General features: G+C 38.7%; 1 protein-coding gene and 1 long non-coding RNA gene across 2 annotated transcripts in view; both read left to right on the forward strand.

The window, feature by feature from the left end:
* Nucleotides 1-16,039, forward strand: part of LOC309508555 — a 320,760-nt gene that overhangs the window by 118,764 nt on the left and 185,957 nt on the right. The gene's annotated exons all lie outside the window — the stretch shown is intronic.
* The window catches only part of LOC309508320 (rho guanine nucleotide exchange factor 26-like), a 70,656-nt gene that overhangs the window by 8,785 nt on the left and 45,832 nt on the right, over nucleotides 1-16,039 (forward strand). Inside the window, exon 4 of the mRNA XM_082182896.1 lies at nucleotides 997-1,142. Within this exon, the coding sequence (XP_082039022.1) occupies nucleotides 997-1,142 (146 nt within the window). The remainder of the gene's footprint in view (nucleotides 1-996; nucleotides 1,143-16,039) is intronic.

A 16,039-nucleotide genomic window follows, 5' to 3' on the forward strand; every position in this document is an offset into this window, starting at 1 on the left:
ACTTTTGACAACACCATTATGCCCCTTTTTACAAGATGTAATATAAATCTATGGTGTCCCCAGAATGTGTCTGTGAAATTTCAGCTCAAAATCCCCCCCAGATCATTTATTATAGCTTGTCCAATTTGCCCCTTTTTGGGTGTGAGCAAAAACGTGCCTTTTTGTGTATCGCTTTAAATGCAAATGAGCTGCTGCTCCTCGCCCCCTTTCAGAAGAGGGCCGATCCTTTACACTAGCTTCGGATATTCCGGCAATAACAAAACACGTGAATAATATCACTCATCCAAAATCTCAGAAATAACCAGTAGTTGGGTTGCAGCCTCACGGAGAGACTCAGGAAGAGGTTGCAACTTTAAGACTGCACCTGAACATTTCTGAATGGTTAGTGGATACATTTATGTAGTTGTTGTGGAGTTACATTGGTCGACTTGCATACCATCACAGTTCTCTGAGGTCTTTATAAGATAGCTGTGACATTTTTTTTGTCAAATAGTGTTCTGTGATCGTCTGTGCAGCCAACACTGCACTGTCACTTTGAAGTGTCAATAGTGCTATATATTTAAATACCTCAATATACATGATATAGCAAAATCACTAATGATAGACATTTTATACTGTGGTTTATACCAGCTCTTGCACAGACCTTTTTTTTTTTTGCACAGCCCTATTATGGCTTGTCAATATCGGCTAATCAGGCAGTTTTAGTGTTGGATATCCTAATAGACTCAAATGAAGCAGATAATCATTTCTATAAACCAATTAATTGAAATGTATACATTTGAATTTTTTTCTTTTATTAATTACCTTCTTAAAAATCTTAAAAACAGAAGATAGATTCATGTCTGTGTAAACTGGTCACAGGTATGTTAAATAGTATGTGAAATATGTGGAATGTGTAGTTCAGACTGTGCCATCAGGTGATCATTTCTAGGAATGTTTTCACAGTCTTACAAAGTTAGTTTTGTTGTTTCAGAGGAATGTGTTTTGTTGTTTCAGAGGAAGAAGTTCTGTACCAGAATTACCAAGAGAAAGCACTGCACAATGATTCTGATGAGGACACTGAGCCCAAACAACCTCAGCCAGATGAAGGCATTGTGGTCCAATACAGACCCATCCGGACATCCTGGAGTCAGCTTAGTGTGGTGAGGAACTATGGAGGAACATATGCACACCTTTCAAAATCTTTGAGTTTTGATGGACATTTACAGTTTTACACAAATGGATATTTGTTTATGAACTTTAACACACTCTGTGTGGCAGCGTTTGGGAATTCTGGAATCTTAAGGAATGTCATCCGGCTCTGTTTTGCTGGCTGTCCTAGCCTCAGTTTTTATTTAAGAGAGCAAGGGATTGAAAGCAGGTGTTTTTTATCCAAATGTAGGAGGGAAACAGAAGGAGAGTGGGCTGGGATAAGCTTGTCCATTGGGAAATGGTATGGCAAGTCTCCAGTTCCTTAGCAAATACCAGATAATTCTTCCCCATGGAAAAATGTAAAAAATGTAGAGGGATAGAACAGTGTGACGACCAGATATGGAATTACATAATCAGGTTTGGAAGGCTTTAACATTATTTTACACTTAGTGTTCTGTTCCCCAGTGTTTTGTTTACTGATATCTGGGAATGTTTAAGCAGGAATGCTCTAATGCTAAGGTTGAGAGAGAAGCAAACTGTATCATTGTTATGAACCAACAACCACCAGCAGAAAGAACGAGCTAGAGAATGCTAGAATGCTAGAAAGAGAGAAATAAAAATGGAGAGTGTAGGAGGCAAAGCAGAAACAATCTAATATCTAATTATCTATCTAATATCTACATCAAAGAATGTAGAGTGACACGTAAAAAAGAAAGGACAAAGTGTACACAAGGAAGAAGAGAAATTGTATCAGTTTGAAATGGCTGGAGTATATGGGCTTATGAGGGATCTCTGGTTGTGTGGTGTACTGTTGGTTTTGCCAGGAGGGCATACAGCTTTAAAGCAGAGCAGTGTAGGTATATCCACCTGTGAAAACACCATCACATGCAGAAACACATATAAGTCCAGATAAGACATTAGATATATCAATACTATTATTAGTAGAACTATAAACACATGAATTATCATGAGATTTTAGTGTCATTTAGTTGTTTAAATTTGAAGAAACTATAATTATTTAGGCACACACTATTTAAATAATAAAAATTCTATCATCATTTACTCACCTTCATGTCGCTCCATGGTCTCTGCTTTCCTTTTTTGACATGATGTACATGATGGCACGATGGGTGGCTAGTATTTGGGAAACCACAACCTAATTGATAGGTTCCTAAGAGGTGCACATAAGCTAAACCCTCCTAGACCTCACGTCATCCCCTCTTGGGATCTTTCTCTGGTCCTACAGGCCCTGCAGAGAGATCCGTTTAAGCCTTTGCAATCAGTTGCATTTAGCACCCTCTCAAAGAGGACTGCCCTCCTGATTGCGCTCACCTCCGTCAAGAGGGTGGGGGACCTACAACCCTTCTCCGTTAGTGACTCGTGCCTGTAATTCGTGCCGGCCTACTCGCGTTGTCTTGAGACCCAGCCTGGATATGTGCCCAAAGTTCCCACTACTCCCTTCAGGGACAAAGTGGTGAACTTGCAAGCAATCCTTCCTGATGAGGGAGACCAAGCCCTGTCTCTGTTGTGTCCAGTGCATGCTTTGCGCATATATTTGGACTGGACGCGGAGCTTCCACGTAGGCTGGCATACCTTAGCAGACATATGTAGAGCTGTGGGCTGGGCTACACCCAACACTTTTGCGAGATTTCATAATCTCCGCATGGAAACAGTTTCGTCTCAAGTCTTAAGAAAAACAGGTAAAACTCGGACAAACTGATTGGGTGTAGCGTTTGCATTAGCGCTTTCCCCTCCCTGAGGTGATAATGTGGGCTTTTTAGGTCCAGTTAGAGTCTCCCTTGAATGGTGAACCCTGGGCCCCCCTTATCCATCATGTAGCACTCCTACGGGATCTTGGGATCCCAATGAGTTCGGTGGAGGAACTCAATACCAGGCCATTAATTGTGGTATGCCCATTTTCAGGTGAGCCCTTGAAATCTGGCTAGTGCTCTGTATGTAGTGGTTCCCTGACAGTGGCTCCATACGATGTATTCTTCCACTGTTCAGTTTCCCTCTCTGTGAACCCAGTGTCTTCCCCTGAATGGAGCTAGCCCCGTCACCAGTCGCTGTGAAGCTGGTAGCCCACCTCAAGGACTCTTCCCTATTTAGTACTCCCCACTGATGAGTCCATAGGATGTATTTTCCACATTTGGGTAGGTGTGGTCTTCGTAGTGTTTCTTTCTCAGTGAGGAATATGCTTCCCAACGTTAACAACCATGTCATAAACCCCCCCCCAAAAAAAAAATATATATATATGTGATGCGATCTGGGAAAACCCGTCGGATGTCGCGCTGGGCCGTTTTCAGTAAATTCCAAAATAGTTTGAATGTCAGTTTTTTGTCAAAAAATTGTTTTCATTAAATTATTATTCTATAACATCTTTTCTCTTATCTCTGAAAATATCTTGGCAAAATTCCCTTGTTTAGTGCAGAAAAACAGCGATAGTGTCAAGCTGAAAATACTCTCTTTCTCTAATGCATTCTATGCGACCATTTTCTCTAACGCGTCTAACGCACGCAGAGGTGAAAAAAACAAAACAATCGCCGTATATCCCATACACCTGTCTGTCTCTTAACACTACAAAGATAGTTTACCTATAAAATAAACCACATAACATGTACAGTGAATGTGTATTAGAGCGCATTTCGCGCCAATCCTGTTTAAAAAAAAAAAGAGTGCCAAGCGTCCCGACGGTGACCGTTATTAAACCTGTTTTTCTCAAAATTCCGTTACAGAAAATCATAGCGATCGGCCGACTTCAGATAAACATAACTTTTGCTACCAACAAGCTATGATAAAAATAAAAACAGATTTGGAAAGGGCTTGATACCAGCTTCCATATGATATCAAAACCTGTAATAGGTAAAATTTCACCATGTGGTGGGTTTTCCCAGATCGCATCACATATATATATATATATATATATATATATATATATATATATATATATATATATATATATTTGAAAAATCAGAAGAGGCCCACGGCTTGAGTGACCTCTCCATAGAGGTGAAGAGGTCCCCTTAATAGGGAGACCTGAGGTCATTACCCTGGGGTTTGCAGATTAGCGTAGCTGCACTTGCTGTTGGCACCGCCATGCCTTGTGACGCAGTTGAAGTTGTGCCATTTAGTGTAAGGGACATCTAGTGTCAGTATTTCGACACAACATTGAAAGTGACAGACAGAAAGGAAACATTTCGGGGGTCTCGAATGACCTCTAGTGTCGTTTTTGACACGTCTCCATTCCCTTCATCAGGGAATGAAGGTTACACTAGTAACCAAGACGTTCTCTGCCCTTTAGCTGATTGAAAAAACAGGCATGGTACCGCAAGGGAACATCAGTGGCCTGGAGTGCATTTACTGTATATGTTCAGCCATGTCAGCCATGTCACCCTGTAGCCCAAGACCGGTTGCCCACTGAAGCTAAGCAGGGCTGAGCCTGGTTAGTACCTGGATGGGAGACCTCCTGAGAAAATCAGGTTGCTGCTGGAAGAGGTGTTAGTGAGGCCAGCAGGGGGTGCTCACCCTGTGGTCTGTGTGGGTCCTAACGCCCCAGTATAGTGATGGAGACACTATACTGTCAAAGAGCACCGTCCTTCGGATGAGACGTAAAACCGAGGTCCTGACTCTCTGTGGTGATTAAAAATCCCAGGATGTCTTTCGAAAGAGTAGGGGTGTAACCCCGGCATCCTGGCCAAATTTGCCCAGTGGCCTCTGTCCATCATGGCCTCCTAATCATCCTCATATACTGATTGGCTTTATCAGTGTCTCCTCTCCACCAGTAAGCTGGTGTGTGGTGGGCGTTCTGGCGCAATATGGCTGCCGTCGCATCATCCAAGTGGATGCTGCACATTGGTGGTGGTTGAGGAGATTCCCCCCTTCTATGTAAAGCGCTTTGAGTGCCGAGAAAAGCGCTATATAAATGTAATGAATTATTATTATTATTATTATTATTATGTTTGGACGTGCTTGTACTTCCGTCTGCCATGAACATGATCTGGTGGCACAGGGGAAATAAGAAAGTAAAAAGGAAGAAATACTTTGTCTGTATCCTAGCTCAGCGGACTCGCACAGGTAGACTTGCAGGTCTTTACCTGAGTAGGTATTCACATAAGGAGGGCTTCGCACAAGGGTTGCCACTTCAAGAATGCATATTGCATAAGGTCATTTATCAGGGCATGGAACAAGCTGTTCTAAATATAAATAAAGAGAATTGGACCGTAGACAGTTGCATTTTCATTCTCCGTCTTTAGTCAAGACACCTTTATTTATATAGCGCTTTTTACAATACAGATTGCATCAAAGCAGCTTCACAGTGATAACATGAAAATAATACAACAAAGTTTGTTTCTAGAAGAAAATTGCATCATCGTCCACCTTAAGTAAGGCAGATCAATATTGTTGAATATTAAATGTCCCCAACTAAGCAAGCCAAAAGCCAAGGCAACAGTGGCAAGGAACCAAAACTCCATCAGGTGACAGAATGGAGAAAAAAACTTTGGGAGAACTCAGTTGGGGGCCAACGAGTGGACAGTGTATGATTATGATCCAGGCAGCATTAGGTCAGAAGTCAGATTGGATCAGAACATTCAGAATATTTATCCAGTTCCATCTGGTTGGAGGTCGGAGTCATCGCGCCGGTATGGAGACAAGTTTGTTGAGGATCAGTGCTGATGGCTGTTGTGTTGATGAGGCTTTCACATGGCTGATGAGGCTGGCACTTCAGGGATGCGTCATGGATGGGTCCAGGTGCAGGTCCACCATCTGATCTGGATACGGCCGGGATCCGGATGACTTCAGTAAACAGGGGAGGGACTAGTTGACACTTCAGGACTGTGTTGTCATCGTGTCCAGATGCAGGTCCTTCATCAGATCTGGATATGGCCTGGATCCGGTGGACTGCGGTAAACCTCGGATAAACAGAGAGACTAATCTTAGCGTAGACACCATCCTTCTTATGAAGTAACAAGTACATCAGGATTTATGGGGAGTGTTCCCGGTTCCGGCTGACCTAAACTATGCAGCCTAACATTGAATTATAGAAGTGTATAATGTGTTGTGTGTATGCAAGGCAATGAGATATGTTTTTAGTTTAGATTTGAACTGACAGAGTGTGTCTGCTTCCCGGACAATGTTAGGAAGATTGTTCCAAAGTTTTGGTGCTAAATAGGAAAAGGATCTACTGCCAGCAGTCGATTTTGATATTCTAGGTATTGTCAAATGGTCGGATTTTTGAGATATTTTTGAGCAATATTTAAAAATTTATACGATGTTTAATAGGGAGCCAATGTAGTGTTGATAGAACCAGGCTAATATGGTCATACTTCCTGGTTCTGGTAAGAACTCTAGCTGCTGCATTTTTGGCCAGCTGTAGTTTGTTTATTAAGCATGCAGTGCAACCACCCATAATAGCATTAAAATAATCTAGCCTTGATGTCTTGAACGCATGAACTAATTGTTCTGCATTTTTCATTGAGAGCATATGACGTAATTTAGTTATATTTTTAAGATGAAAAAATGCGGTTTTACAGATGTTAGACACGTGACTTTCAAATGAAAGATTGGTATCAAAGAGCACACCCAGGTTCCTAACCGACGACGAAGACTTGACAGAGCAGCCATCAAGTGTTAGACCGTATTCTAGATCAGGGGTTCCCAAACTTTTTCGTTCTAGGACCCACCTAGACAAGTATAATCAATCTCAAGACCCACTTGCACTGGTGCTACCAACTTTATCAGTTGGTCACACCAGCATGATTTGGTCGCACATTTTTTTTTTCTACATGCAATGGGATTAATCAATGCATGCTTGATGGTCTTAATCTGCATTCCCTAGTTTTGCACTGATGTAAAAAGACTGACAGTGACAATTAAGCCTTCATGTTAGCAAAATATTTTAAACTTTTAACTCTTAAAAAAAACTTTTAAAAACATGTATGTTCTTTAATGTTTGATTATAATTTTACCGTCTTCACATAGGGATGGGAAATGATAAGATTTTATCAATAATAATAATGCCACTGACGATTCTGATTATCGATCCGATTCTTTAACGATTCTCTTATCGATTCTTGATAGCACTGAGTGGAAAAATGTAGTCATATGGTTTAAACAAGGGGTTTTATTTATTTTAAAGCTTGAGTAAGCAAACTGTACTTTTTATGTAATTTATGTAATAAATAGAACTTTATTGTAAAGTGTTACTGATTCAAACGTCTCCTGAGTTCACTGTTGGAAAGATCAGTTGTCCATTCATTAAAATGAATCGTTCAAAGGAGTCATTAGTTCGCGAATTGGACATGTCGTGCGCGTTGTGTGATTATCCCAGCAGTTAGGACATAGACATCCAAGATTTGTGTCAACACAGAAAACATTTCATCACTGGATAGTTTTTTTTTTCGTTTAATTAAAGTGTTGTTTTATGTCAGCTGAATGTCTGGGACGCTTTTCAGAGAAGATAAGGCAACAACTTATTTAGCACAATTCACACCCAGCGGTAATTGAGGAAGAAAAAAAAAATCTCCGAATGCTCCACATGAAACTTTGGTCTTCCGACCTTTTACCACCGTGTCGATTTATTTTGATTAATATATGCGAGGGAGAGAGAGCAGGACAGCGCTTAGTTTGGAGACGGTGAAGTCTTTTTTACACTTTCGCCTGGCTCCGAAGAGAGAGAGAGAGCGCGCGCGCGACCGAGTACTCTCTCTGCTCGTTCTTTCAGTTAAACATGCACTGTGACTCTGTCACAAGCGCAGCAGTTCATCTACATTACTCAGCGATCAAATAACACTTTGGCGGGCGCTAAAACTCATAGTCGTTTGGTCATTAATCGGACTGGTTTTGTTTCACTCATCGTAACGTAAATTTAGCAGCAGCTAAGTGCCTTTGTGCGACCCACCTTTTCTCACTGTGTGACCCACAAGTGGGTCGCGACCCACAGTTTGAAAACCACTGTTCTAGATTATTACGTGAGGAAGTTTTTTGTCCGATAATTAGAATCTCTGTTTTTTCAGAATTAAGTAGTAGGAAGTTGCTAGTCATCCAGTTTTTTATATCAGCTATGCAATCCGTTAATTTTGTGAATTGGTAAGTTTCGTCTGGGTGTGAAGAAATATAGAGCTGCGTATCATCAGCATAACAGTGAAAACTAATGCCATGCTTACTAATGATATCTCCCAAGGGTAGCATGTATAGAGTGAACAGCAACGGTCCTAGTACTGAGCCTTGTGGTACACCATACTGAACTTGTGATCGATAAGACATCTCTTCATTTACTGCTACAAACTGATAACGGTCAGATAAGTATGATTTAAACCATGCTAATGCAATTCCACTAAATGCCAACATAATTTTCGAATCTATTTAAAAGAATGTTGTGGTCGATTGTGTCAAATGCTGCACTAAGATCGAGTAACACTAATAGAGAGATACAACCACGATCGGATGATAAGAGCAAATCATTTGTGACTCTAATGAGAGCTGTCTCAGTACTATGGTACGGTCTAAATCCTGATTGAGAAATCCTCACAGATAGCATTTCTTTTTAAAAAGGAACATAGTTGTGAAGATACAGCCTTTTCTACTATCTTTGACAGAAAAGGTAGAATTCGAGATCGGCCTGTAATTGACTAATTCTGTAGGATGAAGTTGTGTTTTTTTAACAAGCGGTTTAATCATAGCCAGCTTAATTTTTGGTACATATCCTAATGACAAAGATGAATTAATGATATTAAGAAGAGGATCTATGACCTCTGGAAGCATCTCTTTCAGTAGCTTAGTCGGTATAGGGTCTAACATACATCGGTGCAGGGGTCGGCAAGTAAGTTTGGCATTGGGCCAAAAAACTAATTTCGCCACTAGATGGTGAGCCAGAAGATAGTCAAAGGATAATTTAAGAAATTAATTGATGAAAAATCCAACTAGGATTGCCTGTGTCAGACTGTTACAGTGTCTTTTGTAACTGGTGTTAAACCCTGTAGTAGGACAGTCATAAACAAAAAGCAACATTTGTGTGGCGGTGTCTGGGTTTTACACTGGATAAATGAATAAAGCAGTAGTGACACATAACCTGGTAAGTATCTTCATTCACCAACTTGCAACACAGACCACCTTGCTAAAACACACATATGTGGAAGAAGCGGAATGGATACAAATAACAAAAAAAATAAAGACTTAATAAGCCCATTAATGGCATGTTTGAGTAAAACTATGTTTTATTTCCTCTTTCCATATTGTGAATAATAAATGTGAATCATTTTAATTTGCTTGTTACACAATGGAGCCTAACTTATTGTAATAATTATTTGACGTAGCCTACTTTTACACTCCTTGGCATCCTCGCGTATTAAACTTTTTTTATTGTTTGTGTGCTCGAGGTACGCTATTATGTCGTGTGCAGAGTGATGTCAACATTTAAACTAGCTGGTGAGAGAAAATGGCACTATCAAAGAGTCTAAAGAGGAAAGTTGACAGCGAAAATAGGGCATACAAAGAAGAATGGAAAGACAACTATGCGTTCATCCTACCTAGTTTTGTGAATGCAAAGCCGGTGTGTCTTATCTGCAACAAAGCGATCCACAGACTCTTTTGAATGTCTTTGAGAACTTTTCAAATTAAAAGCTCTCAATTCATCTCAAAATAAAATATTGTTGCAAAAATGTTATCATACTTTTATTTTGAAGGCAAAATCACTAAAGACGAAGTGATTGTGAGTAACTGTTGCTGTCATGACAGATCTATTTCAGAACCAGCCGCTATCAAAATAATCGGGTGCGGGCCAGATATTATTGCTGGCGGGCCAGTTTTGGTTTTCGTGTTGCCGACCACTACTCTAGTATGTAGATGCCCAAATTGCCATTGCTATGCTGATGGCACTCTGCCATCTATTTCTTTTACTATTTCTAATTACTAATTACTATATATTCTTTTACTATTTCTCTCACATGCATGCAAATAAAGAATGCAAGAGAGTCTGACATACTGCGTAAAATTTATACACTAGATGAAAATGGTATTTTAGTTTTTTCCTGTCAAAATGATGACAATGTTTTGGAATTATTCACTATTTTAGCCATAAACACAAATTCACAACTAGTGCGCAAGACACAATCCCATTTGCTAGCACTCACGTTTTGATTTCAGCTAATCAGTTTATGCCAAGTGATTAATATTAATGTCCCCCACTCCTATTTTCTTTTGAAAATGTCAAGATGTTGTTGCATTTAATATTTTGATATACCAGAGTCAATACCAATATCTGTAGAGATAATTTTAGTCATTGGAGAATGTACTGCTGCCTTAAAATCTGCAGAATAAGGGCCTAGTGTCTGTAGTATGGCTGGATTCCTTCGTAACACGTAACCATTTGTTCATAAATGATGTAATCATGTGTCATGAGACTTCTCTGCCGCTGTCTGCCACCCATATTCCCTGGAAAAATAATGGTAAAACCCCAGTTTGGTGCTGCTTTTACTTTCGTTTTACTTGGTTTCTCAGAAATCTTTCAGATCTTTCCAGCAAGAGGGAGAGGTGTTTAGGAAGGTACACATTTTGAGGTCATGTTACGTCACATCATCATTTGTAGTGTCCCTGGCAGCTTTTTTACAGGAATCTGGACTAGAGTTGTCTGGGTGGAGTTGTTATCAGACATTTTACCACTGCTACATCTCTCTCTTACTGTCCCAGTTAACTATTTGTCTTTCATGTTTTCTCTCTAATCTCAAAATGACTTTCCTTTCTTGTAAAAAAAAAAAAAAAAAAAAAAAAATCTGGAATCTATGGCACATCAATGAGTCATATAGAAGAAAAAGACGCCTTCTTTTTTTTTTCTTGCAGTGGCCTTTGGTCATTTGAGCCAGTTTCAGGACCTGAGTCAGAGATCCAGACTGCGGCTAAATGGTCGCATTTTGCTACCTTTTTTCCTGCCACTGTTGCTACTACCAATTTGCCTAACCGATAAGCGCTGCCATTTCTGTTGCGTATGAAACATTAAATTGAGCTTTAATGAAGTAATGCATGTTCGTTGCATTTTACCGTGAAATGAGAGTTCTGTGTCTTTATTAAAATCAACACATTAATGATTTATCCCTCATCGACCCACGACCCACTTGCAGTTAATTGGAATGTTTTTTTTTTATGACTTGGCCCAGCCGACATTCAAATTATCTTCAGTCTCCACGGATATAACCATGATTGGCACATCAATACTGTCAAAATAGCATTATTATGTCAAAATACTAATTTATTTAGTTTTAAGTGAAACCATTGTAATCCTGATAGTATTCCCATTTTTTACAAAAAGTAACTATAATCTGATTACTTTGTTTTTTGACATAACTGTAACGAATTACAGTTAGCAGAGTTTTTTCCCCCTAACCAACAACCAAAGCTCATTGACAGACCATTAACCGTTAACCAACAAGATTATGTGAAGTTAAAATTAAATTAGAATGGATACCCATTATTGGGTCCGATACTACGCTCATGTACTCATTAAAATGATCTGATGCCAAAAACCAATACCACGCAGCGTGTGTACAGTGTTTGAGTCCAGACAAAGAAGAGAGAGAGAGAGCACTTAAGTTGCATGCTCCTGGTTGCTGATCGCTCACTCAGCACTCATGCATCATTTGGATTAAAACTAAATTGTATATGTACGTAAAAACATTAATTGTTACATGATTTATGTAGTAAATATAATGAGTGGTTCCTTACATTATTACAGGAAAGCGGCACTGTAATCACATGCGTTTTCAAGACGTTTTCTGTGCGTAAACATCCGAAGCGCGTGCCCCAGAATGCTGCCTCTCGGACAGAATTGAGTAATCTTCTCGTGTTTGAAACAACAAATTCACACAGAATTGTCGAAATGCCTGTATCGGCAAGTATCCTTGTGAAACATAGTCAGTTATGTCTTAAGTGAATGTAAACAGTTGAGAAATAAAACGCATATGCAACAGTATGTTGAATACGTGCAGCTCTTAAAGTGAGAGCAGCCTAATAAACCTACTGCTGTCTTTGTCCTTAATGTTTATCTAACAACAAAAGACAAAAAGAAAATCACCCACTGCTCTTGATTGAATAACTTTTGTAGCTTTGATGATGATTAATCTATATTTAATTTATACATAGAAGACGATGCAGTGTTATTTTACATTTGATTACTTTATTCAGTTTCTGCACCTGAAAATTGTAATGTTTCACTGACATTTAAAAATTTTAACCACTAAATATTCACTGTGCTATTAAATGAAAGATAAAATATGATAGAATAGAATAGAATTAACAGTGAAAGTAAACTAAGCTTCTACAATACATTTTAACAGGCATGACTAGGCATGAAAATAACTGAAGGAAATATCTATTTGCTAAACGAAATAAGCCAACTAATTTGAATCATATTCGTTTGGTTTCTCTACACAATATTTTTAAAAATGAAAAAATACAATGAATATACATTATACAGATGTCTGTTCTGAGTATCTGCAAGTACCACAAATTAAAGTATCAGTATCTGACTTGTTCTGGAAAAAGTGGTGTCGGTACATCCCTAAAATCATATATATAAAGGAATAAATATACTAAATATATTTCACTTAAATAAATAACAGATTAATAAAACGAAAGAAAAAACTGCGACACGTATATGAGATGTATTTTTCCCATAAGTTTGATTGAAGTTAGTTATTTGATGCAATAAAAACAGGGTGTAACGTCATAATCAAGCTGTGCTTGCGATTGATTCTGCAGGGCTGGGAGTATTGGTGGGACCTTGATACCGGGCTCCCAATCACGTAATCTGCAACAACTATTTCTGGGATATTTTGGCTTAATTTTTGAGTGGAGTGGAGACATGTCATCTATCTTTTTTTTTACAGTCTATGTGTGCCACTGGTTCCACTGCTCTCTAATGTTAATCTTGAGCCCTGTGACTCCCTAGCCTGATTTTCTCTGTAAGTGTAAATTTGATTCCAGTTATGGGTGTTTTCTTTGTAAGAGGACCCGAGAAGGTTTTGCTTGGATTTACTTTTCCTTGGCCTGTAAGCTAGTGTGCATTTATTACCTTGTTTTTCTGACCTGGTTAAGAATTATCAGAATGTTCTCAGGGAGTGGCCCTAGAGTTACCTGGACGATAGGACGGGGCAACATGTGTCGCTCTGCCTATACACAATTTTATTGGTTTATAGTATAGCAGCTTTACAGAAAATCATACTCTTATGTCTATAAAGCCTGAATGCTTTAACATTGAGAAGTTTTAGGGCTGGGTGATATGACAATATATGTTGATGATATAAATGATCCACTGTTTGAGATGTAGCTATATTGTATCTATTAATTTATCCAGCAGATAAATCACTGCCACGTTTAGTGAGCAAGACTTCATAAAATTTCTGGCATCAGAGAGCAATGGAGAGATAGGCCCTATTTATATATTTTCTGCATGTCATGTGTGGGGCTCCAAAATTTCATATTAACACTTCATTCATTTGGCTTTTTCATATTTTCAAAGAATCAGTAGATCAGCAAACTTGGGATTTTACACAAATTATAATGATTCACTATATTCACTAAGACATTGGACTAACCTGATAATTAGTTGCTTATTTTACATTTTAAACCACAACCGTGTTGTCAAATAAGACAAACTTTACAGTATTGATTTAGTGTTTACTTTAGCTTTTGTAAGCTCTTGCTTTTTGTAAAGCTCTGATTTTGTGATTACTGTTTGTATTACTGTAGTTTTCCAACAAATATGATTAATTTAAATGAGCATCAAAGATTGGTTTCAGCCACTTGTTTTTGGACTAATCTGTTCATTTAATGGTTCAATCGTTCACTCATGAAGACACACTTGTCGCCACCTACTGGCTTAATGGTGCAAGTTGCGCAAACACTCCCAATGCTGATGCTGGTGAAATATAACATATTCAAGGACCATATACAAATATTATGGCATTATAATTAATAGGTGCTTGTGTTGTTAAATAGACCTTATACTTTCCACTGTAATTAGCAAAGAATATTTATATGTGTTAAATAGGAATACATTGTAATAATGTTAATCTCATGGGCACAGTATGCAATACCTGCTCTTCCTCTCTCATCTCCATCACATTCTCTCTTTTTTCTTCTCGCAGTCTCCTAATCTTTACCTGTATATCTTATCTTCCCAAAGCTGAGCTTTGATTGATACATTCTTTGCAAACTGATTGTTTCTGTTACTCGTTTAATACTTTAATCGTAAACAGTTGTTTGGTTTAACTACTTACATCTCGAAGGCCAGACTCGCACTATATGACCGTTAACTGAAAGCGTGTCATGAAGCATCGCGCTGGAATTTGCGCTCGGCTCGCACCTTCTGTGAACATAAAGCCCTAAAGCCTACTTTGATTTGATTTTTTTCACCTTGCCTGGGAAAACAAGCGAGCGTTGCACTTTTCGCACATCTAGGCTACATTTAAATTAATGAACGTGAGAACGCAAACATGTGAACGGCCCCTAAAGCAGCTCAGATGAAGTCGGTTATCATGGCAATTTGCAATATCATTGCAGCACCAAAGTAGAGTTAACATTAGGCAATTATTTCACAACCTTCATTTTATGCACTTCGAAAAATTACAGAGGTCCTGACCTTGGGGACCTCAATGGTGGGTACGGCCCTGGATGTAAGAGTTCAGTGTGAAGAAGTTTTTCAGATTTGTACTCACTGGCAAGTTGTTTCCAAGCTCGAAAAATTGTCTGTGGATGCTAAAGCCGAAATGACACACTGACAAGCATTCTATTGACGAGCAACAACAGCATTCTATAACCAAACTGACACATGCAAATGTTCAGCACTCCCAACCGCATTCTCTGCAACCTGCACTGTTTGAACTGAACTGTGCTTAGAAACTGTTAGTCTGCCATGTAATGTGAGAGCCACATTGAACTGTATACTAATCGTGTTAATAAGTCCAGTGTTAATCATGAGTGGTTGGTTTTACACACAGAGATGGAGAAATGAGTTGCACTGATTCAAAGCTACGAGGGTCAATACTCTCTGCTCTTGGTTACAAACAAAGCATTTGAAACCGTTACTCAGATATTATTTAAAATATCTGATGGATGAACTCACACAGTTAAGAATAGAATATAGAGTTATGAGTTCAGCTGTTTGATCATACAGATTTGTAAAAGTCTACAGTTTTGCAAAACACTTTTGCTGCTATTGAGGGGGATACAAGTAAGGTTAGGGATAGGTTTTATGATATGGTTAGGTTTTAGGGTGGGTTAAGGTGTAAGGGAAGGGATCCCGCCACTGATCAGTCACCACGAACACTACACTAATCACCATAGCTGTTGTCTTTAAGTTATCATCTCTGCGTATTTAAGTTCCTGCCTGTTGCTTGTTCATGGTCGATTGTTGTCTGTGCACTAGCACGCTGTCTCGTATATTGTATTATATTAAATCTTATGTTATTGAATCACCGTCTTCATTTTCTGTGGAACTAAGCTTTACAAAATGTAATTACAGAAATTAATTACAGCTGTAATTACATGCAGGTATTTTTAAAATATAAGTACAAAGTATAAAAACATAAACATGATGAACACCTTTGCTTTTAATGAGAAAAAAATAAAAATAGTTCTGTTCAATGTCAATAAATTAAATTCAGTGTACTCTTGAAATAGATTTTTGGATATTGTTACGCCTGACTGTTTTCCCCCTGCTGGCTCTGCTACGCAGTGCAGACGTTAGTTGGGCAACAGGTGCATTCAATCCCTAATTAACTTCTAATAGGGGTCAGTATAAAGACCTGTGTGACTTCGAGTGAGCTCTCTCACTTCTCTCCCATTCTTCTTATTTGTATATATTTTTTCTTTCTTTCTTTTCTTTCCAATGTTTATTTTTAGTGCCAGAGATTGTTTA

The sequence above is a fragment of the Leuciscus leuciscus genome (genome assembly GCF_965113295.1).
Source record: "Leuciscus leuciscus genome assembly, chromosome: 10".
In the NCBI taxonomy this organism is placed as follows: Eukaryota; Metazoa; Chordata; class Actinopteri; order Cypriniformes; family Leuciscidae; genus Leuciscus; species Leuciscus leuciscus.